The sequence below is a fragment of the Odontesthes bonariensis genome, chromosome 16 (assembly GCF_027942865.1).
Source record: "Odontesthes bonariensis isolate fOdoBon6 chromosome 16, fOdoBon6.hap1, whole genome shotgun sequence".
NCBI lineage: Eukaryota > Metazoa > Chordata > Actinopteri > Atheriniformes > Atherinopsidae > Odontesthes > Odontesthes bonariensis.
The window spans coordinates 17,773,631-17,798,944 of record NC_134521.1 but is presented as its reverse complement, the minus strand read 5'-3'; the positions used below and the strand labels follow the sequence as shown (position 1 = coordinate 17,798,944).

At 39.1% G+C, this 25,314-nt stretch overlaps 1 protein-coding gene across 1 annotated transcript; it reads right to left on the bottom strand.

Annotated features, from left to right (window-relative positions):
- Positions 1-733: 733 nt before the first annotated feature.
- pcp4a (Purkinje cell protein 4a) lies at positions 734-24,890 on the bottom strand. The gene is made up of 3 exons (XM_075487210.1): positions 24,709-24,890; positions 9,622-9,673; positions 734-1,686 (listed from the first exon to the last, which is right to left on the bottom strand). The coding sequence occupies exons 1-3, from the start codon at positions 24,715-24,717 to the stop codon at positions 1,556-1,558; spliced, it is 192 nt and encodes a 63-aa protein (XP_075343325.1). The 5' UTR covers positions 24,718-24,890; the 3' UTR covers positions 734-1,555.
- Positions 24,891-25,314: the final 424 nt, after the last annotated feature.

Genomic DNA, 25,314 nt, shown 5'->3' with positions numbered 1-25,314 from the left:
CTTATATCACTGGACGGGGGATTTCACAGGAAAGCACATCACTCAGCATGACAACTATACCTGCCCTCCATCTCCCAAGTCCACAGCAAATCAAGCGTGGTGACGGAGATAACTTGCTGCCAGACTTGGCAGTTAATGCTATCATAAATACGGTTCAGACTGCACTGAATGTTTTGCTACTGATGAGCCTGAGATGCACAAAGATATCCACGACACAACCTGGGAAATGATTCTGAAAAAGTGAAGCAAACATGCACATCCCAGCGCAGAATTGATGCATATTGCCTTCCGAAAGACGCCTGTCATTTGTTGAATTTCACATTAAACTTATCTGGGGAATCACTACAATATAGAACAGTGTTCTCACTGTTCCTCAACAAGCAAACACAAAGACAGCAAATATCAGGCCAAACTGAAATACAGGACATCAAATGGTGAATCAGTAAAGATTCTGTTCTGTAAGTGGCAGCTGACAGGTAATAGGTGTTCACACACTTTTCCATCGGTATAGGGACACTTCCTGAAGGCCTTTAAGCCCAAAGTTATTTTGTCATTTGAATGCATGAAAAATCTTAAGGATTAAACTGTGCTAACTATAGTAAATGATTAAATAAAAGTTACATTATAAAAATGTTTATTGCTTTAGCTGTCTAAGAGAATGAGACAGATGTTGGCGGTCACCTTCACACGTTGCACAGAGTTCATTTCAGAGTGAAATAACAAAGTGAAACACTCCTTGATATTGTCTTTATTTATTTCTCTGTTTGTGTAAGCATATGTGCAGGCTTGCATGCATAAGTCTGTGAGCTTGTACAGTAAACACATGTGAGCCAATTCAATGACACTGTTCTAATCACGTTTGAACAAAAGCAATGAAACACAGAAAAATGGATTTAAATTAGCATTTTCTAAACAATTTCTAAATACACACAACTGAGAGAGATTCATGTGATCTGGAGGAAATGGGTGACAAAGAGGAGACCTTTGATGTCCAAACACTTATTAGATATACTAGTTTGATATCAAAAGCATTGTAGAACGCACCAACAACAGTGTGGAAGGGTTTTATCCAGCCAGACCATCAGAGAGCCAATGAAAATCTTTGGATATGAAAGATTAGAATCTTTTGTGACTGACTTTCTGTTCCTCTCAAAGGATTAATTTTTCAACCATTTATGAGTAGGCGTAGTTAAGTTTGTTGCTTGAGTGGGTAAATTACACTGAACGTGACATAACACTTCTCATACTGAAGCTCTACTGCAGCTACATTGTGAAATGTCACTGATGTGGGAAAAAAAAGCACAAAATAACACAAATTAGAGGAAAAATATCTATACATACACCAAGAATTCAATCATCTACTATTTCATATATGGTAAATAAATCATAAACAATAATTAATAATCATCATTAATTAGTAATTATACACAGACTTTCACAAACATATTATTCAGGGATTATTCCCTCCCTTCTTTCATCACAGTTCATGACGGTGCAATTTGACATGCAAAACCAGGACCACATCATGTGTCTGACTCCTCTGACAGCGTCCACTCTATGACTTCACATCCTGCTTCTTTTTCTGGAATTTCCTGAACTGAGACTGGATGGCCACAGCAGCCTTCTCCGTCTCTGGATTGTCCATGTCAATGTCGAAGTCCTCCGGTTGGTCGTTCTTCTTTTCATCTGGGAGAAGAAGAAGGGAACGGGTGAAAGGACAGGAATATTCAGCCTGTTTTATGGCCATTGCATGCATGCCGGGTGCCCATCCTATTGAACAGGTGACGATGAGTTGAGTGGAAAAAAAAAAAAAAATAGAAAAACTCAAACACTCAGTCTTTTAAATCTTTGCCTGCTGATGGACTCAGCTGATCAGTGGCAAAATATGTTGGGCAGTCACTTCACATGCAAAAAAGATCATTCCTCAGGTGAGAAAATAGTGACAAAGTAAATAACTCTGTAACTTTATAAAGCATTCACTTGAAGATCTATACATTTTTTTAGGTCTCATGTGTTTTAGATGGAGTAAATTTACTCCTCGTTGGCCTTATTCTGAGCAGCTGTGAGCTCGGCTCCCCATTCAGAAAACAGAGTTCTCAGATTGTCTACAGCAGGTAAGACTCTCACTACTCACACATCAAACAACCCAGCTTAAAAAACATGGATTGCTAGATATCCCAGATATCCACAGGTAGGACAACCCTACTGTGGGTCGCATTTTCTGATGGAAAAGGATAACCTGTCCCAGCTTTTTCCTGCTCAGGGTCAAAGTGGGGCTGAAGTCAGTCCCAGCTCTCATTTGGCAAGAAGGGGCAATACCCTAGTGAGGTCACATGGAGACTAAGCAGACAATTTACAATGTATACTCACATCTACAGGCCGAACATGCATGTGTTTGGACTGTGGGAAGAAACCTGAGCATCCTGTGAAAACCAACCAAGGGATGTTCACAGGGAGAACATGCAGATTTAAGATGAGATTAAAACCAGGAACCAGGAGGAGGTGAAGCGACAGTTAAAAAAAAATGGACCACAGTGCAGGTAGAGCTGCAGCCTGCACACGAAAGATGGCAGGGGTTGATGATGGCTGCACTATAAAGCAAGATTGCTTTGTTCTTTACTGAAAAGTTAGAAAAGGTTACAATTATAATCCATGATTAAAAAATAAAAGAAAAAAAAGAAAATGTTGTAGTCACCAGTAAAAGGATTGATGGCTAACCGTTTTAAAATTTAGCTGCTGCATTTTGAATCATTTACCATAGGTTGGACATAATAAATTTTGTGTTATAAGTTATTGTACAATACAGCAAAAATATTCAGGTACTGACTTCCATCTCATTGTACCTGTCAACTGTATGGTAAAAGATGGATGTAGCCATTTGGTATAAACTTTTCATAATAAACAGATTTTTTTCCTACTAGTCAGTATGGTGTCATTAGCAAGATTATTTCATTTTAACTAATAGGCTGGTGGTCCTTTAAGAAAATAGTTTCATAGCTAAATAAATATCTGGCCTTAATGATACATATTATTGTCCGATTGGCTGTCAAGCACCCTGTTACCCAAATATGGTCACTTCTGGCTCCAAAAGCAGTGATGAGGACACTGCTCTGGTCCGTTTTGCGAGCTGAACCGAAAGACAAAGCATTTGATTTACTTGTGTATCTTTATTCCAACCCTCACAAATGGTTATGAGATATAGGTAGTGACTGAAAAAATCTCCACAATCTTCAGAAGGTGTCAGGGCACACCGAGAACATGATGGGTGGATGAACAGTATGCTTAGAAGCTTTATAAATATGAACCAAATGTCAACAGCAATAACCAAGTGCCAGCTCAAAACTTCAAAAAAGGGGTTTTATATACTAAAAGGTCACTTCGCTTTGGCTGTAGTCTTCAACTGTGCTCACCAAACCATAACAATCTCATCATTGGCCCCTGAGGCAGGTAGCCGTACTTAAAAATTGAAAACAGGACCACAGCTAAAATGTTTTCTTTCCATTCTCAGTAACTACTGCTTCTCTAATGCCAGTGTATACACATTCCAGCAGTTCTTTTTTATTTCCATTTCAAAGAAGAAGCCATTTAAATTTGCAGGCCAACATGGGTAACATCCCAATCTGTGGCAAACAGCTTACTGAACTTTCCCACGGAAGCATACAGGTACCAGATACATAAAACTAATCAGAAATGAAAACTCACACACATGACAGCTCTTATAGTTTGACACTCAGTCATTAGGGAATAAGTTGCATACATACGTGCCTTATCCCTACACTCACAGGTACATGGAAAATCCCTCTTTATACATCATTACACCTGTCAATGACAAGAGCAACCACGAAAAGGGTATTTTTGGCTTCTGAGAGAAGGAGATGACACAAAGCTGTATCTATTTACAGCTTCTCTATCAAAATCATATGTGTGTGTAAACCACCGCGAGCAGGATGACAAAATTGAAACTGACTAAAAGTACTTCCTATAGTTCAGGGTAAACATTACGTTTTCCTGCAGTTTGTTGTTCTCTTGCAATGTTAAAAGAGAGACTTCCTTCATGTCAGATCTAAATGTCACAATTGCCTGACATTCAGAATCGACAAACTCAGCTCTTCGCAGTCCAACAGATAAGACTCCCTTAAGCCTTCGTGTGTTAAACCTTCCATCCACATTTTGTTATTCATACTGAAAAAAATAACTATCCTGTGTGAAGAGAATGAAATCTAAAATTCAATTATCTGTGCTTCAGTGGCCAAACAGAGGACCAGAGTCAGTGGAGGTATTCTCAAACACACAGAGGACGTCATTATAACAAGTAAAAACATTCTATGTTATGTGATGTGGCTTTGGATCTCTCAACATCACTGCTCATTCACTCAGTAATAGCAAAAGATCAGTTGTTTATTGAAGCATTACAGTGGTCATGCAGTGCAGAGCTCATGCACTACTGTGCTGACCTGCTCTTGTGCGGTGAAGTTGTGTGCTCTTGCGTTAACTGTGATTTTTCCAAATGGCCTACTTACGTTTAGATGGAACCTTTTGTTGACCTTGTTGCAGCCCTTGGGTGACAATTAAAACAAATTCAGATTTTATATTTGCAGAAACTACACACATCTTACACCCACTCCTCTCCACAATCGCATCTGCAACACTGGGTCAATGGCCTTTACACCACAGCAGGACCTCAGAAACAAGGCACATCACACACTTTGGGTTATGTGTCATCCTCCTGCATGAGTGAATTTTTCCATACAAGATTGGTGAAAGGTCATGTTCAAATTGGTTCCTGTAACATTTAAGGTAATCTAAGAGCATTGGGACAGTGATAGATGAAGGCAAATAAATGCTAGGGAGCTCTGCAATGACTCTCCAATGCCTCTGAATATCAGCTTTTAAAACTGAAACTGAAACCTGAAACTATGAGGCACAGTGGTCTAGAGGTAAACAGCAGTCACTGATTCTCGTGCAGACATGGCACAATTTATTTCAATCATAACATGTTATTCTTATTAGGTATCACAAGTCAGCAATGGGAAGGGAAATTTTAGTATGCCTACATCTAAGTAGGATGAGAATAATGAATATTGTTGTTCCAGTAGATTCTGTCTTGTTAATGAGAAGTAGAGTTTACATCTTCAAAGCAGGTTCAGTAATCATTAATGTCACCATCCCATTCTCACTCCTTACTCCTTATAACAGACGCTTGATGAAGACCCTGCAGCATCTCCAGGTGCACGGCACCTCCGGCGTATCTCTTTTGGATGCTGGGTCTTCCGAGCTGGTAATGTAACCATTACATGACACACTGCCATAGGCCCAACTTTCTGCAATAATATGCATTTCATTGTGTACTTTAATGCCTAACCACAATGTTTTCTTAAGCTTGACAAAGTACTTGTACAAACCCTCACCAAGTACTTTAATTGTCTGACCTTCATGAGGTAGTAGTAACCTTAACCAAGTGCTTTATTATGTAACAAAGTATTACAGCAGTAGAGCAAAAGAATAAAAACATTTTTTTATTCATTTTAAAAATTATTATTAAAATATATTTGGACTTTAACACCAACCCTGTGCTTGGAAGTCTGGTGTATATCCCTCTCTAACCAGTTGTTGCAGCGCTGTAAAAATATGGTTTAATGATTCCATTTCCTATTGCTGCAGTTGGTACATACTGGTGAAGCTATTAAGATCTGATTCATTGGTCATGCATACACATGAAATTTGTCCTCTGCTTTTAACCCATCCAGGTTGGCACCTGTTGACACACACATGCACAGGGTCACACACTCAGAGACAGATGCCAACCTGGAGCGGTGGGCAGCCATTCTGTGCCCGGGGAGCATGGGGGTACGGTGCCTTGCTCAAGGGCACCTCAGAGTGGGAATCGAACCACCAACCTTCCGGTTATTGGACGACTGACTAACCACTGAGCCACGGCCGCCCCATTATAGAGTAGTTCCCTGTGTCTGAAAGTGATGCTAAAACTGAAACCCCAGTGTGTTAACATGAAGGGCTTTTGGCTTTTTGTCATCAGAATGTGACATATTGAGATTGAGAATGTATTAAAAACACTGCATATTTGGCTCAATGGCAGTGTTTTCATTGATGGTATGCCAAAACAAAAAGGAACTGATAACAGCTGTTTGGTCTCTGATAAATCTCTTACTCAGTGAGCAAATGTTTCCATGCCACACACATGTGTGCAGTAGTGAGTACTGTATGTGTAGAAAGTCTTTTTTAATCTCTTTATTAGAGCTTTGGTAGTATTACCACCCCTCTCTTCATTCATGTATTGCCTCTTGTATCTCAAGCCACGATGATGCAACATAAATCTGTTTTTATGAATATATACCTTTCCTGCAACTGTAATAGAGTTTCAGTATCTCTTCATAATCCAAAACAAAGGCAAGTAAAAAAAAAAAAGTGGAAAAAAGAGGGCAATTGCCAAATCAATGCTATTCACACCTCTATCAATTTCAATTAAGCTTTCCAAAATCCCTTCAAATCTTGCCCGAGACGTTTCCCTCCAGACAAACCTTAGCTGTGACACACTTCATCATCCTAAACGCTGGACAGAAATCCATTCCAACACGGATCTTTACAGTGTTATCAGCAGGCCCAGGGAGTAAAGAGAGAAGACGCGTGGTCTCCAGGTACACATAGGCAATGCTTTATGTGCTGAATTGAGGTTATAGAGCCATTTAGCTGTGAATGGGCTGCCTTTCACCTTCACTAGCATCCATTGTTTGAGGAGAAAGTTCACTTGAAGAAGTGGAGGAGATTACATTCTGCGATTCCTCTGTGTATTGTTTCATATGCTGCCATGAAACCTAATTCAGTAAAAGTGAGGACCGAAAAAAGTAATTAAAGGCTCTATAGTATCTGCTGGCTGAAACAAGAAAACCCAGCAGAGCTGCACCACCAGTGAATCTGATGAAATATCCCCGCTTGGTTAGCATCTGCTAATCCAACAAATCAGAGGGGGAATGTCAGACCGATTCTCATTCCTCTCATCTGAAATGAGGATTTGAAAAATCTGTTCGCTGATGCAGGGTTCATTAGAGACGGGCTATTGTTCTTTAATAATCTTAATTTTGCCAGAGTGGCAGTTCTGCACATTATGCCATTTATGAATTTCAAAGGCTCTTGCCAAGTACTGGGAGCCAAATTTCAGCTTTAAAAACTCAAGGGATTTGAATTACAATATGAAGGCCCAGTTTTCTAAGTAGGTCTTCATGTAAAATGCTGCCATGGAAGAGGAAACTGAAATGTTGCTTCTGTTACATGGGGAAAAAATTCTGAAATATTCTCTTCAATAAATGATTAATTGTATAATCTTAACTGCCGCACAATTATGTCATATTTGCTTCAACTATCAGCATGAAATTGTAATTATATGACAAAAACATATGCACAGACAATGTAAGGAGGTTTACCAAAGCTCTCTTCCGAATTTGGTTGCAATTCAGTTCCACTTGAGAACAGGTTTAAACATTTTGTCGAAGCTTCTGAGCTTATCAGTTCCTTTAAAGATGCCCACAGGTGCTGCAGCAGTGGGAACCAATAGCAAATCTGTAACGTCCTACATTTGTAACGTCCTGTATACGTGTTTATGTGTGCTGCCTTGAAAACAGAATCATGATAAAAAGAAAAAAGCTCTCCAAAGCATGGCTACATTTCACTGAGAAAGGTGATTACATCTCTAGTTCTAATGTCTGCTATATGATATCAGCAGCAACATACAGAAACATCTTTCTACACAACATGGGATCACTTTCAGAAATTGATGTATTTGATGGCTTGTCTTCTGCTACCAACCAAACAGATGATCTGTGTACAAGGGAATTATCCTGCGTTTCTCCGCCATGTTTAGCACATTTTTATTTGATTAAGAAAGCCAAATGAAAACAATATCCTCTCCTTTCCTCCTTTTTGGGATGTCCACCAAGAGACTGTTGCTACAGGTAACTTTAGCTCTAAAGGTTACAACTGACAGCTCAACTAAACCATTCACAGAGTAAAGAAAAGTGAGGAGTGAGAGTAATAAAAACAAGTATTTCTGCTGTCATAGAATTAGTTGTAAAAGATAATGCACCCGTTTTGAACAGTAGATGAAACAGGTTTCAGGTAGGTTAATTCAGTCTTTCCTGGTGCTCAAGGCACACTGCTCTGCATGTTTTCCATGTGTCCCTGCTCCAGCACACCTGAATCACACCTGATTCAAATTAATAAACTACATCAGCCCTCTGTAGAGGTTAAAGAGCTGAAGAGCTGACCCATTTATTTGAATCAGGTGTGTTGGAGTAAGGACACATACAGGGCTGTGTGCTTTGAGGACCAGGGTCGGGAAACACTGGGTTACGTTAAATAAACTGTTTGGATTAACAAATATTTCTTCAATTCTACTGAAATCATTCTGGTTAGAGATTCAAATTTCAGGGTTTACACAGACACTGAACAAAGAGCTTGGAAAAGCGGAATTTTAACACTGCAAAGCATTTAATCAGAATTACACTCTTGAGATATAAAAAGTAAGTTTGGCTGCTAATCTGTGGGAAATATAACAAAAGGAGAAATGTTAGCTGAAATGATGTTTTCCCATCTTTATGCCAAATGACTAACTTCTCTGGCTATCTATAAACAAGTCTTATTTCACTCTGTGCCACATCCTAACTGAATTTACTGTTCAGGAATGGAGAACTGTTAATAATTTAGACGAGATGTTCAACAGTGGGAGTCCAACAGAAAAGTGTGCGTCCCTAACCCCAACATGATCCTATGTCTTGGAAACTCGCCTCCTCTGACTTCTATGTCGTTTGATAACGCTCAAAAAGAGCACATTTATTTCAGAGAGAAATCCGATTAAGTTTACATGTGGTAACATTTCCATTAAAAAGTTCATACCACCTCTCTTGATTTATTAAAGTGGTCTGTGTAAACACAGCTAAAGTTTAACAAGATATCCAATAAGGCAGTTTTCAGAGTTGGGGCTAAAATTTGTAAAAACGATCAATTCTCATGTCGATCAGTTTAGATTGCTGTTTTTTTTAGATCATAAGAAGTTGTGTTGAGTCTGAAACCCAGCGTAATGTATTCGTTTCCTCATAGAAAATTGGGTCAAAAAATGGAGGAGGTTGGATTCTGACTGCTGTGGTTCGGGTGTCAACGGTTCCCGCTTCTTATTCACTTTGAATGAGGTGAATCTTATGTTACCAAATCTAATTAGTGGGTCTGTTGCTCGACTTTGGAAGTGTAGCTTGTGGTGGAAAGTTGAGAACAGTCTCATTTTTTCAAATGAGACTGTTCTGCTCAAGTATTTGGGCAGCGTGGTCCTTCAGTTATGGTTCACAAGGCTGGGTAAATTCAGAGTTACAGTGTAATGGAGCAGTCTATGTTCGGTATCAGTTCAGTGCATCAAAACTCATTAGACAACATTTCATTATTCAGGAGAATGCTGCCTTATTCTTTTATTCTCCTATATATTAATTTTACTATTCAACTGACTTCCACCTCTTCAATATCTGATGATTTTTTCATAAGATTCTTACAAAGACTGGTAACTAATAAAGCGCTGCTCTGTCACCTCTGTCTTTACGTAGATGCAATTTAGTTTGAAAATACCTTGGCCGGCAGATGGTTTGCCGCTTCCAGGCTTTGCTCCAGATGTTTGTCTCTGAAAAAGTAAGAAAAAAAAACAGCCACATTTGACATGCAAAAATTACACAACGTGTAAATGTTGCACACACACATTATACAAACTCCACATAAAATTATATAAACACCTACTCATTATTTTCTCATTTAAAAACAAAGAAACAGATAAAACAGTTTAGACTGTAAGGCCAGCAACACCAAAACCAAATATTATAACTATGAACCATTTATATATAGATAGAACATGTTTTGTCTCGTCAATTTTGTTTAATTTAATTTGCATCCGTTTTTTGCATTTCAGACTTGCAACTCAATCCAACAAAAACATTTGGAATGAGAGACATTTAGGGGCTAGTAATACAGCTTTAAAAAAGATAATAAAGTTATTTCAAACAGGTGATGTCAATAGCTGATTGTAGCTGTAGGAATGTAGGAGCAAACGTGGGCAGAAGGTCTCAAGTTTCTCTCAAAAGATTGGAAGGAATTTGTATTTTTCTCCCTCTATAGTGCACAGTATCAATAAATGATTCAAGGAATCTGAAGGGGCGAGGGAGCAAGCATAAGCTGAACACCTGTGATCCTCAATCCTTTAGATTGGCACTCCATCAAGAACCGAACCACTATGGGAAACCTTTGTCAGATGCAACGATACAGACTTATATTCACTTCACAAAATAAATTAAGAAATGAAAAGATAAAAAGCTTTGCATTAAACTTGTCCAGGGGCAGCATTGACTTATCTTGGCTCTGAGGTATCACACAATAGAAAAATCTGTTGTAATAAATGGATGCACCCATGTACCAAAAAGGACCATCCAGACTGTTATCAGAAATCAGTCTAAATCAGCCACCTTGCGGTGAGTGCTGAGCCAGACATGTGACTGAGTGATGGTCTCAGTGTTAGGTGTAACTACAGAGCAATATTGAGAAATTAAGACAAATTCGCCAAACTGAAATTCATCCATCCATTTTCTATACTCGCTTAATCCAATTTTGGGTTGTGGGGCGGGTCGCCTGTCCATCACAGGACTACACATTGATAAACGAGACACAAAACCATGCATGCGCACACGCACTCCGAGGGTCAATTTAGAGTCACCAATTAACCTAACATGCATGTTTTTGAACGGTGGGAAGAAGCCAGAGTAGAACCCATGCATACATGGGGAGAACATGCAGGCTCCACACAGAAAGGCCCCAGACGGGGATCGGACCTGGAACCCTCCTGGAATCACCACACCACCGTGCAGCCAACATATCAAACTTCTGGATGCTGCTTCCTTCTTTTCACATATTTCCTTACCCTCCGTCATCCTTTTTGATACATGGACCATAGCTTATAGATCCAGATATAAACATTTCCACTAATAAATATCTGTAGCCATCATGAGGGGGGGGGGGGGGGGGGGGGGGGGAACAATCTCCCTGATCACATTAAGAGAAGATAAAGTTGCAAATTATTGCCAGATTTGTTTTTCTCTGTGCCATAATGATTCTAAGATTAAGATGTACTGTAAATACTGTACAAAGCCAATGAAAAAGCTCAACGGTCACATACTTCTAAGTGACGGATTAAATCTAAACCTCTTTACAGATTGCCACATTATTTCCACAGAATTCCTGTTTCTGCTCAATTTTTCCTCATTAGCAGAGGAAACGTCAAGATTTACATCTGTGAATTTATAGGAGGATTTACACAAGCTTGTTGTGGCCCATCCAGGCCTTGATTCGAGCCAAGACCACTTTGAGCTGTAGCCCGTCCTGCTAAATGTTAACTTGTACTGTGCCAAAGAAACAATTGCTGGGTAGAAAGAATTCAGTTTTTAACTCCTTCACAAATTATCGCATTCTGTTCAGTGAAGTTCTCCAAAATTTTGGATCATGGGTTTATTTTAACAATGTTACAGTGCTTTTGTGAGACGTGACCTTTGGTGTTGTGGACAGGTTGGCCTGCGTTTATTGGGATCACTTGTGGTTGTTACCAGCTGGGTGATAGTAACTTTGTGTGGCAGTGAGTCACACCGGTTCGTATCATTGTGTGTGGGTCTTTCAATTTGCCGTTAGTCTTGTGTGTTAGCTTCACTGAAACTTGTAGATCTCGTAACATGTGATATGGGATCACTGTTTATGTGGCCATTTGTCTGCGGTGTCAACAGTAAATGTTTGGTATGGAATCTTAGTTGCTACTTTTGGCAGGTTTTGTAACTTTCAGAAATCCGTTTGTGTCGGTCTTGTGTTACTGTTTAGTGTCCAGTGTGGTCATTTTGTGTTGATTCTCATAACAAAGTGCATCCATGTACATTTGGGAGAGATAATTCATTCTGTTCCTTACATATAAATACCTGAGCAAGATGTGACACTCAGCAATCTTTTTTAGATGTCTGACAAGATTCACCTTTGAATGTACCAGCTATTCTACCTTATTACATAGCCTCATCTATGGTTTATAATCTGAAGCTCTGCAGGCTAAAAGAGACTATCCCCTTTACATAACTTTATTAAGGATTATGTTTACAAATAAACATAAAACCAAGCATTTGGGATCCAGCGAATAAAGCTTAACAATTGATATGGATTTTAATCAATGATCTTAAGGAAAGTTGCTGACTCTACAGCTGTTGGTAGCATCTGTTTCACAACATAACCAGCAACATGTTCATGTTTCATCATAATTTGGCCTCTGCTTTTAACCCATCCAGGTTGGCACCTGTTGAACACACACATGCACATGGTCACACACTCACAAAGACAGATGCCATACACTGAAGCGGTGGGCAGCCAATCATGGCGCCCGGGGAGCATGGGGTTACGGCGCTTTTGCTCAAGGGCACCTCGGCCGTGGCAAGAAGGTGGACTGACACCCCTCCAGCTGTCAGTTTCACCAATTATTTTGAGTGGCAAGATTGGAATCGAACCAACCTTCTGGTTATTGGACGACTTTAAGCACTGAGCCACGGCCGCACTAAGTAACTCATTACAACAAAAAACCAATCAGGGCACTCGGTCTGAAGGCCTGACTGGGGAACATGAGAACAGGCTCGGTCTTGGTTCAGGTGGGTTTCTGGAGGAGCCCTTTTAAACAGGGAGGTGTTACGCCCTTCTGCATTCTCATTGGCCGAGCAGCTGCAGTGTAAATGTCTGGGTGATTTGTGGACCTAACTGTTCTAATTGGCGTCATTGGCTACACCTGTGAAGGAGTACATGAAGCAGTCTTGGTATGATTTGTAGGCTGGTTCCCGCTTCTGCTGGTTGCAGTGTGTTGCAAAGATTTTAATCGATTTATTTTTTCAAACACTGACTCAGTGTTCTCAGTCATAAACCCTATACTTTCTTAACTCTTGTGTTCAGTCTCCATTTTATGTTGTGGCCCAATGAGCCGGGTCATTAAAACAGCAGTTGAATAAGCCTTTTCACTTGTTACTGGCATTTAAAGTTCTCCTGAATGAATGAGCACTCTTATGTCAGCTCCGATGTGATCATTTCTTGGCTAAAAGCACTTAAAGGCCACGAAAGCCTCATAACGGTTCATGAAGCAATAAGTGAATCAGCATCAGCTCTGTATGAACAGTCATTAAAACTGAAACTGAAACCAAAAAGATGGTAGCTTTAGACGAGAAAGTAAACATACTACATAGTTTGTTGTGACTACATTCTCTAAAGTGAACTAAACAAATTTATCTGGCACTACAAAATTAAGCGTGGATTGAGCTCATCGTCTTCTCTCAAACTAAGCTTGTGTGTGGATGTAAGCTGGCAAAACTTCAATTCGAAATAATGTGAATTAATTATTTTCTGACACCTTCAGATATAGTGAGAAAGCTTGAACACGTTTAAATATATGGGTGATTCAGAGCTACTGAAGGACACAAGATAAGGGGCAGCTTTGCCCTATGTTGCAGTCCGAATAATTGTAAAAAGTTTGCAGGTGAGCTCCGACAACAGGGAACACCATGCATTCTAGTTCGTAAGAAGAAAGTAATTTGCAGCTAATTTTTCTGTGGTCAGTACTTTAAACTTAATAACATGATATCAGATTGGTTTCCAATCAGCCTAATTGTATTAAACTCCTTGTTTAAACTCCTTAATTAAACTCCTTCATTCTGAGACTTTGAATACAAAAGGTCCTAAACTGATTTATTATTAGAAAATAGCTACTCCAGTCTGATACCTGAATGGAGATGCAGGAATATTTGAGTGAAAACTGGTCAGCTCTAAGAGGAGGATTTGGATCGATGCAAACTTGCATGAGCTGTCTGTGTGGCACATCATAACATGTGTGGCTGTCCACTTTTCATTAACCCTCACACCTGTCAGCTGGGTCCTTGACTTCAAGGATCACACAGAATACAGTAGCTGGCAGGGGACACCAAGCTGAGAAGCCTGCAATCAATATCAATCATGGCAAAGGAACTTCTGTCGTTCATGATTAGAAAGACTGAAGGAAAGAGGAAAGTTGAAAGGACTTTCAATATTCTCTGATTTGATTTCAGAGAGTAGTTTAAGGTAATATGTATCATGAAAGGAAGGTGAAATTAAAGGCTTGCATAAAAACAGTCACTTGAAAAGAGTTTTTAAGGGCGATTTGAAAGATGAGATTTGGCCCTGTTAAGCCTCTTAGGCAGGACAATCTAAACTCTTGAGGGCTCTTTTTAATCTACATTTAAGAGCAGCCAGTTGGGACGCGAATTTTTTTAATCTCAGCTTTGGAATTGCCAGTAGGGAACCTGCTGAGATCACTTAGAGGTCAGAAAATGTCTGATGTAACAATATGCCGAAACCAACCATGCACTAAAGCTGAACTAAGCAGCATTTAATGCATAAATCCCACCATTGTCTTGGCCTTGATCACCCGGTGTCCACAACAGAATACTATTTCTCGTTACTGTGATTCTGGAGTTTTCCCAGAGATTAATCTTTGCCGTGTCCACAGCAGGAGACTTCATTATCAAACAGTGGACCGAGCGCAATTTGATGTTTATCAGTCAACTGTTTTCCATGTATGACAATGATTCTGTAAAGTCTAAAATAAAATTGGTAGAATCTCCAGTTGTTCATCATTTCCACAAAGTTATTTTTAATTGTAGCATCAGCCAGTATTGTACGATTCCAGATAGTAGCCAATCGCATGCAGGTTGCATAGGACCCAAAATGTTAACATGCAGTATGGGTCTCAATTGGTACACCAGTACGATTCATAAGTAATAGTTTGGTTCAAATAGTTTCAAAAGGCTTTTAAAAAATTGACATCAGAGTGCTCATTCATTCTATAATCGATCTATAAAAACAACCTTGACAGGAAACTGTGCGCAACTGTTCACAAACTGAAGTCAGATTATGGAAACTTAATGCAAGAGTCTGTCATACATTCGTTTTTGTGTCATATTACATGTTCAAGCGCCAATTTATAATGTATATTAAAAACAGCAGTGTTATTCCATAAGCCATACATATTTACTGAGTAATTTAAATTACTAAAAGACAGGAAATTACTTGAATAATGAATGAAATTTCAATAATAAATGCCGTGTCATCATCACTTCCTACCCACAAAGTACAGAGAGGGCAGACTAACAATGTGGTCAGCTGTGAAGCCATTTTGGATGGGAATCCAAAAAGCAAAACAATAAAAATCAAAAATGGGTGTCTTGACAATTACCATAAAGATTCAACCACCAAAAACAAATTTGAGCTATTTATGTGAAAACCAACCTTTAAAGGGATATTTTATCTTTTTTTAGTTGGAGTTGTGTAGATTAGGGGTTTTGAGTAAGAGCCATATATTGATTTTTACACTGCATCGCTTATGCAGCAAGAATCAACAATATAGTGTTCCCTTCAAATACTAATGATTTTTTTTAGGTTTCAGCTGTTAAGGACGACAAGAAATTCAATTTTCTCATGGCACCATCCTGAGCAGCTTTTAGCTTCAGCTCACTAGTCAGAAAACCTCCTGATTCTTCAAACTAAGGGACACACTGACTACTTATAACTACTACACACAACCTTCCTTAAAAAAAAAGAATGAATGGCTTAGAAAAAGGAAACTAATAATTCTCGCATTCTTGCTTTGAATCTTTTACATATGGTGACAAAGACGCAGTGAACAGATACAATTCAGTTGGCATCTACTATTGTACAAACATGCACTCACACATGCAGGCACTTTCAGTCCTGCCAAAAAGCATCACTCCTCATTAAGAGGCCATATATATCGCTGTGTTGCTGGCTGGCTTTGGAACAGAGCTTGCCTACTACTGGGATAGAGATGCCGTCCTGTTGCAGTTGCTGAGGAGGAACCATGGTGTTTGTATGCTCCCACTCCCATATGCTGGAGACAGATGGAGCTTGACAAATGGATCGCAGCGATGATAATTATGTTAATGATGGTGTCCTTCTGTGGAGTGCCAGTCCACTGGCTGCCATAGTTGACTAACAATGCAAAGAGTCTGGCAAACACTAGAAACTGTTATTTTGTTAACCCTTGAGCTCCTGGACCAGAATCAGTTTTAAGTTGGACTGTTCTCGTATGTGTGTATAAGTTCAGTTCTCACATACATGACATACAGTGCCTTGCGAAAGTGTTCGGCCCCCTTGAACTTTTCAACCTTTTGCCACATTTCAGGCTTCAAACATAAAGATATGAAATTTAATTTTTTTGTGAAGAATCAACAACAAGTGGGACACAATCGTGAAGTGGAATTAAATTTATTGGATGTGTCAAACTTTTTTAACAAATAAAAAACTGAAAAGTGGGGTGTGCAATATTATTCGGCCCCTTTACTTTCAGTGCAGCAAACTCACTCCAGAAGTTCAGTGAGGATCTCTGAATGATCCAATGTTGTCCCAAATGACTGATGATGATAAATAGAATCCACCTGTGTGTAATCAAGTCTCCGTAGAAATGCACCTGCTCTGTGATAGTCTCAGGGTTCTGTTCAAAGCGCAGAGAGCATCATGAAGACCAAGGAACACACCAGGCAGGTCCGAGATACTGTTGTGGAGAAGTTTAAAGCCGGATTTGGATACAAAAAGATTTCCCAAGCTTTAAACATCCCAAGGAGCACTGTGCAAGCAATCATATTGAAATGGAAGGAGTATCAGACCACTGCAAATCTACCAAGACCCGGACGTCCCTCTAAACTTTCATCTCGAACAAGGAGAAGACTGATCAGAGATGAAGCCAAGAGGCCCATGATCACTCTGGATGAACTACAGAGATCTACAGCTGAGGTGGGAGAGTCTGTTTATAGGACAACAATCAGTCGTACACTGCACAAATCTGGCCTTTATGGAAGAGTGGCAAGAAGAAAGCCATTTCTCAAAGATATCCATAAAAAGTCTTGTTTAAAGTTTACCACAAGCCACCTGGGAGACACACCAAACATGTGGAAGAAGGTGCTCTGGTCAGATGAAACCAAAATGGAACTGTTTGGCCACAATGCAAAACTATATGTCTGGCGTAAAAGCAACACAGCTCATCACCCTGAACACACCATCCCCACTGTCAAACATGGTGGTGGCAGCATCATGGTTTGGGCCTGCTTTTCGTCAGCAGGGACAGGGAAGATGGATGGGGCCAAATACAGGTCCATTCTGGAAGAAAACCTGTTGGAGTCTGCAAGAGACCTGAGACTGGGACAACGATTTATCTTCCAACAAGACAATGATCCAAAACATAAAGCCAAATCTACAATGGAATGGTTCACAAATAGACGTATCCAGGTGTTGGAATGGCCAAGTCAAAGTCCAGACCCGAATCCAATCGAGAATCTGTGGAAAGAGCTGAAGACTGCTGTTCACAAACGCTCTCCATCCAACCTCACTGAGCTCGAGGAAGAATGGGCAAGAATTTCAGTCTCTCGATGTGCAAAACTGATAGAGACATACCCCAAGCGACTTGCAGCTGTAATTGCTGCAAAAGGTGGCGCTACAAAGTTATAACGCAAGGGGGCCGAATAATATTGCACGCCCCACTTTTCAGTTTTTTCTTTGTTAAAGTTTGACACATCCAATAAATTTCATTCCACTTCACGATTGTGTCCCACTTGTTGTTTATTCTTCACAAAAAATTTAAATTTTATATCTTTGTTTGAAGCCTGAAATGTGGCAAAAGGTTGAAAAGTTCAAGGGGGCTGAATACTTTCGCAAGGCACTGTAGAGTAACTGTCACAAACTGCTAAAGTGCCGCTACTATCTAATATAGTGTGATCCTGCACACAAGTGGGGAAAAAAATGCCCATGCAGTTTTAAAGCCTAAACTCACAGGTTACATGGATCAGTATGGTAACTTATAATGTCTTGAAAGTGCGGTTTCTTTAATGTTTACATTGAATTTTCAAAAGCTGGCTTTGTATTTGGGTGACGGGTACAAAGTGCATCCTTAATGATGAACTATATACAGCTATCACTCCGTGGCAGAGTGGTTTTCAGTATCTCAAAGTCAAATTTGCATCCACAGAAATGGGGCGATTGATTTATATTTACAATGTACTTTTTAAAGATTTGTTGTTTCCATCACTTCTTCCTGGTAGGATGCCCATATATTCGCACTGACTGATTTTCTAAAACTCTACATATGTATGAAGGGTTCCCTTGAACATTGCAGAAATTTGTAAAATGAATAAATTACCTTGCCAGTTTGGTAAGGCTATTTTTGGTTCTCATGGTGGCTCGGACTCCCCGGAGAGACTCCATGCTGCACTCAGGATCCATTAACAATTTAAGAGGAGAAGGCAAAACTAGGTCACAGACAGCTCATCCCAGCACCATCACCAATCTGTGATAGCTTCCTCACCACCAGTTTGGAAACAAGGATGACAGCATGGAAGAGCGACGTTGCTAACAGATGGCTGACAGAAATAACTATGTGATGAACTATACGCTGTTCTCATCAAATCAGTCCAGCAGTTCTGGAGAGCTTTTCATTTTCTTCTTCTTCTTTTTTTTGTTTGAGTATAGAGAATGTCACACGGAGATATTTATAGCTCAAGTAAAACCAAGTTAAAAATAGAACTTTTTGGTGAACTAAAGCAGCACTTAAAGCATCAAAAGTCCCAAACAAGACTAGAACAAGACTATTTCTAACATCAGAACGCTAGCACGCTCATATTGACAAAATTGGCATCTAAATACAAGCAAACCGATAAAAGCGGTACTCAGCAAGTACAAAGATTTATGTTCACCATTTTAGTTTAGCATGATAGCATGCTAATAAACTACACGGGGCAGCTGAGCTTTACATAGTTTTGGTCATAGACCAAAGTTTGACTTCATGATACTGCTAGAATATCATGGAAGTTCACAATATTAGTTCCCAAACTTTACCCTGAAGACAACAGGAGCAATGATCACATTTTTTTTTAAATTCAATGAAGATGTTTTTATTCAACTTCACAGCAAAAGAAATTACATGATGTAGCTACCACAATTAAGAACTATTATGCTGTAATATAGTCATTATAATCATGCTTTAAAGTCTAATTTTATGTAGGCTGACTGCTCGAGCAGGAATGAGCGATAAAACACAGTGATTAGAGTCTGTCATTCATATGGTATGTTCACATGACAAAGAAAATCTGAATTATTATGCTAGTCTGACTAAAGCTGAACTTTTAGAATACATGTTAACATATTAGTCTAACTTGAAACATACTAAGTCAAATGTCTCAAAGACTAATACTAATGCCTGGTACACACTGAGATTCTCGGCCATCCCAGATGCAAGATGACCAACATGAAAGAATCATGTCCTCTCTGCAGTTTTCTTTTTAAAAAGTGTTGTGTCATCAGAAAAATCTTGCATGTCCTAACTACAGACGCTCTTCTTATCCATGGTTAGAAATCCTCTGACCAGATGATGAGCCTTGGTCTAAACTTATCTGTGGGGTTCTTTGCAAAAGCTGATAATGCTACAGAAGTACTGATCCCATTTTGGCAGTTTAAGAGTAATCTGTTGTATTTTCTTCTGTGTTGACTACACACATCCCACTCTTCACTCATTTGTTTTCATCAGTTTCTGTGTGCAAAGCCCGGCAGAAGCCAGGATTATTGTGGAGGACGGGTTACAGCATGTGAAGGCACCAAAGCCCGCTGACAGTTAAGATGGACAAAAGATTAAATCAGTGTAATCTCTGTTTATCGTTTAAAGTGGAACAGGGGACCAGTGTATATACCTCCCAACAAAACTAAGAGATTTGCAGATTGACATATATTTATATCGTCAAAAAGTGAGAAATATAAAAAGTAATCAACATGACTGAAATAATCCAGACGAACTGAAGAGGGGTTTTTCCTCTAATCACCACTTTGGTCAGGATCTTAATCACTTTATAAGTCTTAAGTCAGCAAAAAGGGGAAAGGGAAAATCCATCTCTGATCACTTTTCCCCACTCAGTTGGCGCCCCTTTTTACATTGATCAGCAGCTTTTAACACTCTTATCTCATTAATTTAATAAAAAGGACTCTGGTCCTCTTTAGATGATGAAACAAATGGCTTTGCCAAGTAGCCATCATAGCCACCACTCTCCTCTTAATTAAAGTGTGCGATAGGTAAACACAGCAGGAGACCTCTCAGATGTGAAAGCACTTATTGCAGGACCAGTCGTCTGTTAAACAGGATATTCTTTTTAATAATGCCAATGGACAATCTTTCAAAATTCTGATTTTCAGGCAGATATTAAACAGATGACCAAGGATTTCGTCGTTGATTGTTCACGTACCGTGCAGGATTTCAGTAAAATTCCTACCAAAGTAATTCTCATATCTAGCAGCACAAAAGCAAAATGTGAAAATCAGATTTCCACTTCTGACTAAAGTGTCACTTAAATAATCTTACTGGAGTCATCCACTAAAAGTACTCATCTGCTGCAGAATTTGACACCAAATACTGTCAGTTACACAGTTGCACTTTATTGTAACCTCAGCTTTGATTTGGAAGTTTTGTCCATCTTCCAAGTGGTTCTGATTGTACTTTGCAACACTGTAAACCACCAAGTTCATGTGATCATGTTCGGAAATGTGACAAAGTGAGCGGTCAGAAATCATCAACAGCTTGTAGACTCTGTATTGGAGTGAGTTTCTCAAACAAGGCGGGAACACACAGTGAGATGGTTAAATCTGACAAGTGCCTGGATGGAGGACATTCTGCAGCCTGGTCTGATGAAAAAGCTTAGTCACTGAAAGCCACATCATGTCACATTAAGTTAGGACAAGATTTAGTAGTTTTGTGTATATTTTACACAATGTTCAGTGAGAAGACGACACCTTGCACCATCCTGTACTTTTACCCTCACCTTAACCAATTTACATGTTATTTAGATTGTGTAAAATCACTCCAAAAGCTTTAAATGTGTATAAATGACACATAAAAAGTGCCCTGATGTGGCTTGCTGTTTATATTAATTGACATCAGACTGGGTAGCTCCTTCAGAGACAGGTCCTTATGTCCTGCTGCCATTCGACTTTACAGCACACACTTTAATCAGCGATCTACACACCAGATGTATCGCTTCACCTATGTGCAACATTAATGTATACTTGTTAGGTCTTGCCTGTTTCCAAAATTATGAACTTTACATATTGATGCATGTAAACTTCCCTGCCTTTTGATTAATAAAGAAATAACTTCTTTTAACTGCATACTACAACTGCTTGTGCTCAGTTTTTTTTTTTTTTTTTTTAAACATATGTTTATTGCACATTTTGTTAATTTACAAACGGTGAACAACATAGAACAAAAAGGTACATACAAGAAAAAAAAAGAAAAAAAAGCATAGCAATAAAAATTCTTAAAATGAAATTAATAAATAAATAACTGGAAGGAGAAAAAATAATAAAACAAAATTAAATTAAATAAATAATATAAATGTGTATTCAGCTCTTCATTCCAGCCATCTACTTCAATGTCATTTCTTTCAAGGAAATTACAGAAAACCTTCCAGATTTTCCAAAACTTGTCAAGCTTATTTTTTGTGGTGTAGCTTATCCTTTCTAAAGCCAAGTAAAAATACATCCCTGTTAGCCATTGTGAAGTGGTACAAGGTTTATCCCTTTTCCATGAACAGGCTATACATCTTTTAGCTTCCAGAAAACAAATATTGAGTAGGGATTTTTCATTTTTGGAGGTCACAAAATTGTCTGGGTGAATGTTTAGCAAACAAAACTTTGATTTGAGAGGTACTTCTTTTTCAATGATTCGACTGGCCAGGTTCAACACTTTTTCCCAAAAAGAGAGTATCAGAGGGCATTCCCACATGCAATGGAATAAAGAACCTTTTTGTTGATTACATTTAATGCAAGTATCTGGGATATTTGGGTGAAAAAGGTACAGCTTACTTGAGGTTATATACTGTCTACTTATCCATTTGTATTGTAGTAATTTAGAGTTTGTATTTATAGTTTGAGTTTGAGCTGTTAAACAAGTTCTGGCCCATTCTTCCTCTGTTATATTTTCTTGCCTTGTGCTCAGTTAAGTTTTTATCGTTGCACCAAGAGTGTTAACAAGACTAATAGAAACTAATGAAAACGACACTTAAGATATATAAACCTGAACTATGATGTAACGCTCTACAAAATGACAAAATACAAACAGAAGGGAGATGTTTGCATAACTTGCACCATTTCCACCTGAGACACCAGGGTACTGTGTGTTGTGTACGCCTTCTGGTGAAAACTGGGGCGGAAAAAATTCTTATCTTTAGTTGAACATCTGAAAGTACAGCTGCAACATCTAACAAATGCTCAAAGCCGGCCGAAGTCCCTCCACTTCTGCCATTTAATTAAAGTTCTGTTAAACAGAGGAGGAGTAAGTCTGCCGAGCATTGTGTGAGTAAAACAGTCACCAATGAGAGTGAGTTCCATATGAATATTCTCATTTGATGTGCAAATGTACAAAATCAGAACTCATTATTTCATATTTTGGCTTCCACAAATTGTTTACATCTATTACTAATAAACTGAGGATTATACTGAGTTTCAGATGGTACAAAAGCAGGTTTTTAAATGTCATAGAGGGAAAAAATGGGAAGGATTGATAATAATAATAAAATAATCCACACAAACAAATATTTATGCTTAGTTGGTCACACAAATGGCAGAGACCTTCATGGGTCCAAAAAGTTGTTACTTCAAAGTCTGTGATTGGCTTGAATAATGCAGCCATGAAGTGCAAAATTGCTCATCACTATGGTGACTGGCTCCACATTTAAGCCACTTTTGTCAAACTGCACAATGTTTATGGACCATCACAAAGATGAATCAGACCAAGCAGGAACAGCAATGTTGAGGCTTCATCACCATCTTATTTCTCCACATTAATCATAGTGATGTAACGGCTACCAATCCAAGCAGCCAAGATAACGTCTATACCTCTGCATGTGAGGTGGTTTGAATCTTACAGATGTCAGAGCACAGATGGGTTTACTATTTTTATGTTGTATGTTTGAGATCATTTGATAAAATGCACCTGTAAAAGGAAGCCTCTACATTTTCATAAAACAAAGAAGGCAAGCAGAAAATGCTCTGTAATTAAGCAAGATGATCCAAACTGGACAGGTTACATCATAACAATTAAGACAGTTCAGAGAGTTCAAGAGTCCTCTGCTACTGATGAAAGTGCCAATTACTGTGATGAGCTCAAACTCTGTTGGAGTCTGAACAGAGCAAAGGTTAAAAGAAAAAAATCAGCATGTGGGGGTAGAAGGGACAGGACATTGATTTCAATTTAATTATTCATCCAGAGCAACTTGCAGCTGCCCAGGCCTTGGCTCTGTTTAAACGAACAAATCCATCACTGACATGAGACACAACCGAATTTCCTGACTTTTCCTCTGTTTAACGTCTTATTTATAATATTCTTAACTTCACTCTCTAAGCCACACACAAGAGGGGTAGAGAGAAGTCGACACTATGACTTGATTGTGTTTGCTACGCTGTGCAAAAAGACGTGACAAGGCAACACGATAAAAGATTCATCAGAACTGAAGGAATATGCGGTGTTACTGGCTGCTTACAAGCTGAAGAACTTATCAAGAGGCAATAAGCCATCCTGAAGCAATTACTCCAGTTCACAGAACAAAGCTGGACAGTGGGCTACCGCCTGCAGCTAAGAGGAGAAAAAAAATTAAAAGCAAGCGTAAAAGATGCATTTTATGCTTTCAGTCAGTCCAGTTCCTTTGGGTGAACAAACCCGTGGTAAGGTCTGACTGGAGCCTGAGCTCAAGTGCGCACGCTATGAGAATGTTTTATGTCTCTGGCTTTGCAGTTACCCTGAATAATTCAGTGACCAAAGGATGTGCTCTGACCCAGTGAAGATTCTTTCCACTTCTCTTCACTGTCACATCATCACAAGAGATTCGTCACCTCTCAAGTCCAACTTCTCAAGGTTTGATTGCTCAGACGCACTAAATGAGAAGTGTGTATATCAGTGCTGCCTTCCTCCTGCATGGGCTCATTAGGCTGTTGAGACATATTCACCAGTAGACATGAATAGTATATACACTATCACATCAAATCTGTACTTATTGACTTTCATTTGATTAAAAAAAATGTATCCTTATTCCTCAGATCTGCAGCCTCTTTTGGTCTTTGGACTTTAAACAACTTAATTTCCCCCCTTAAACACAAGTCACAGTGCGCTGTATGAAAACAGAGGGGGAAATGAGTATGCCCATGTGGTAGGTAGCTGTAAGGTTTTACGTTATGGTGTATTTTCTATTAGCATAATAATGCAATTATATTATTAAGGTTGCTATTATTATTATTATTATCATTATTTTGAAGGGGAAGCAGCAGTTGTCTCAGGGGCTAAAAACGAGAAACAGTAGCAGCAAGCTTCGCATAAAAGCACAAAAACACATTTCATTCTTCAAACTAATCTAATTGTTTTACGATGCAAATCATTTTTACGATAATACAAGCAAGAAATATAAGTACGCATTGGAGGGTTCGTGTTGTTTTGCAAGCGTCCAAATCTTAGAATTAATATTAATAGCATAAATGCTCGAGATCAACATGAAAATAAAGGAGTTGGTTTGCAGCGCACTATGAATCACCTACCTCGCTCATGGCTGCGCTGTGCCTGTCAGTGTGATCCCAGCTGTCTATGATGCGCACCGGCCAGCTGACTGAAGGTAAACTCTCCTCCAAGCTGCGCTACGCGCGCTCAGGCTGCTTTTATAGCCCGCTCAGCCCCACATTTCCATGAAACCAATGAACACTGGTCTCCTCGTCTCCGGGTCTGTACCTTCACAGGCTATCTCCAATCATCTGCTACGTGTTGTTTTCGGATTCTGGGGCGATGAAAATGTGAGCTAAGTAATGGAATACATTGCCTCTGGGGAATAATCTGAACAGTTTTTGGTTTCACCGGGACTTCTTGCATTTTCTTTACAGTCTGTTGACTCGCAGTGGCTATTTCTGATAGCAAAACTCTTGCGCATATAATATACATACAAATTGTATGTGACACCATTAAGATAGGCTACACAAAATTGCAGATTAGATTCAAGCCATTTACTGTGCCCCAAATAACCTGTTTCAGTGATCTATTACACTTTGCATAAGATGAATATGTGTGAATTGTTTTAGGAAAAGAGTAAACCTCTTTGTTCTCTGTCATAATGATAAGCTAACTGTGTGATAAAGAATGGAAGAAAACCTCAT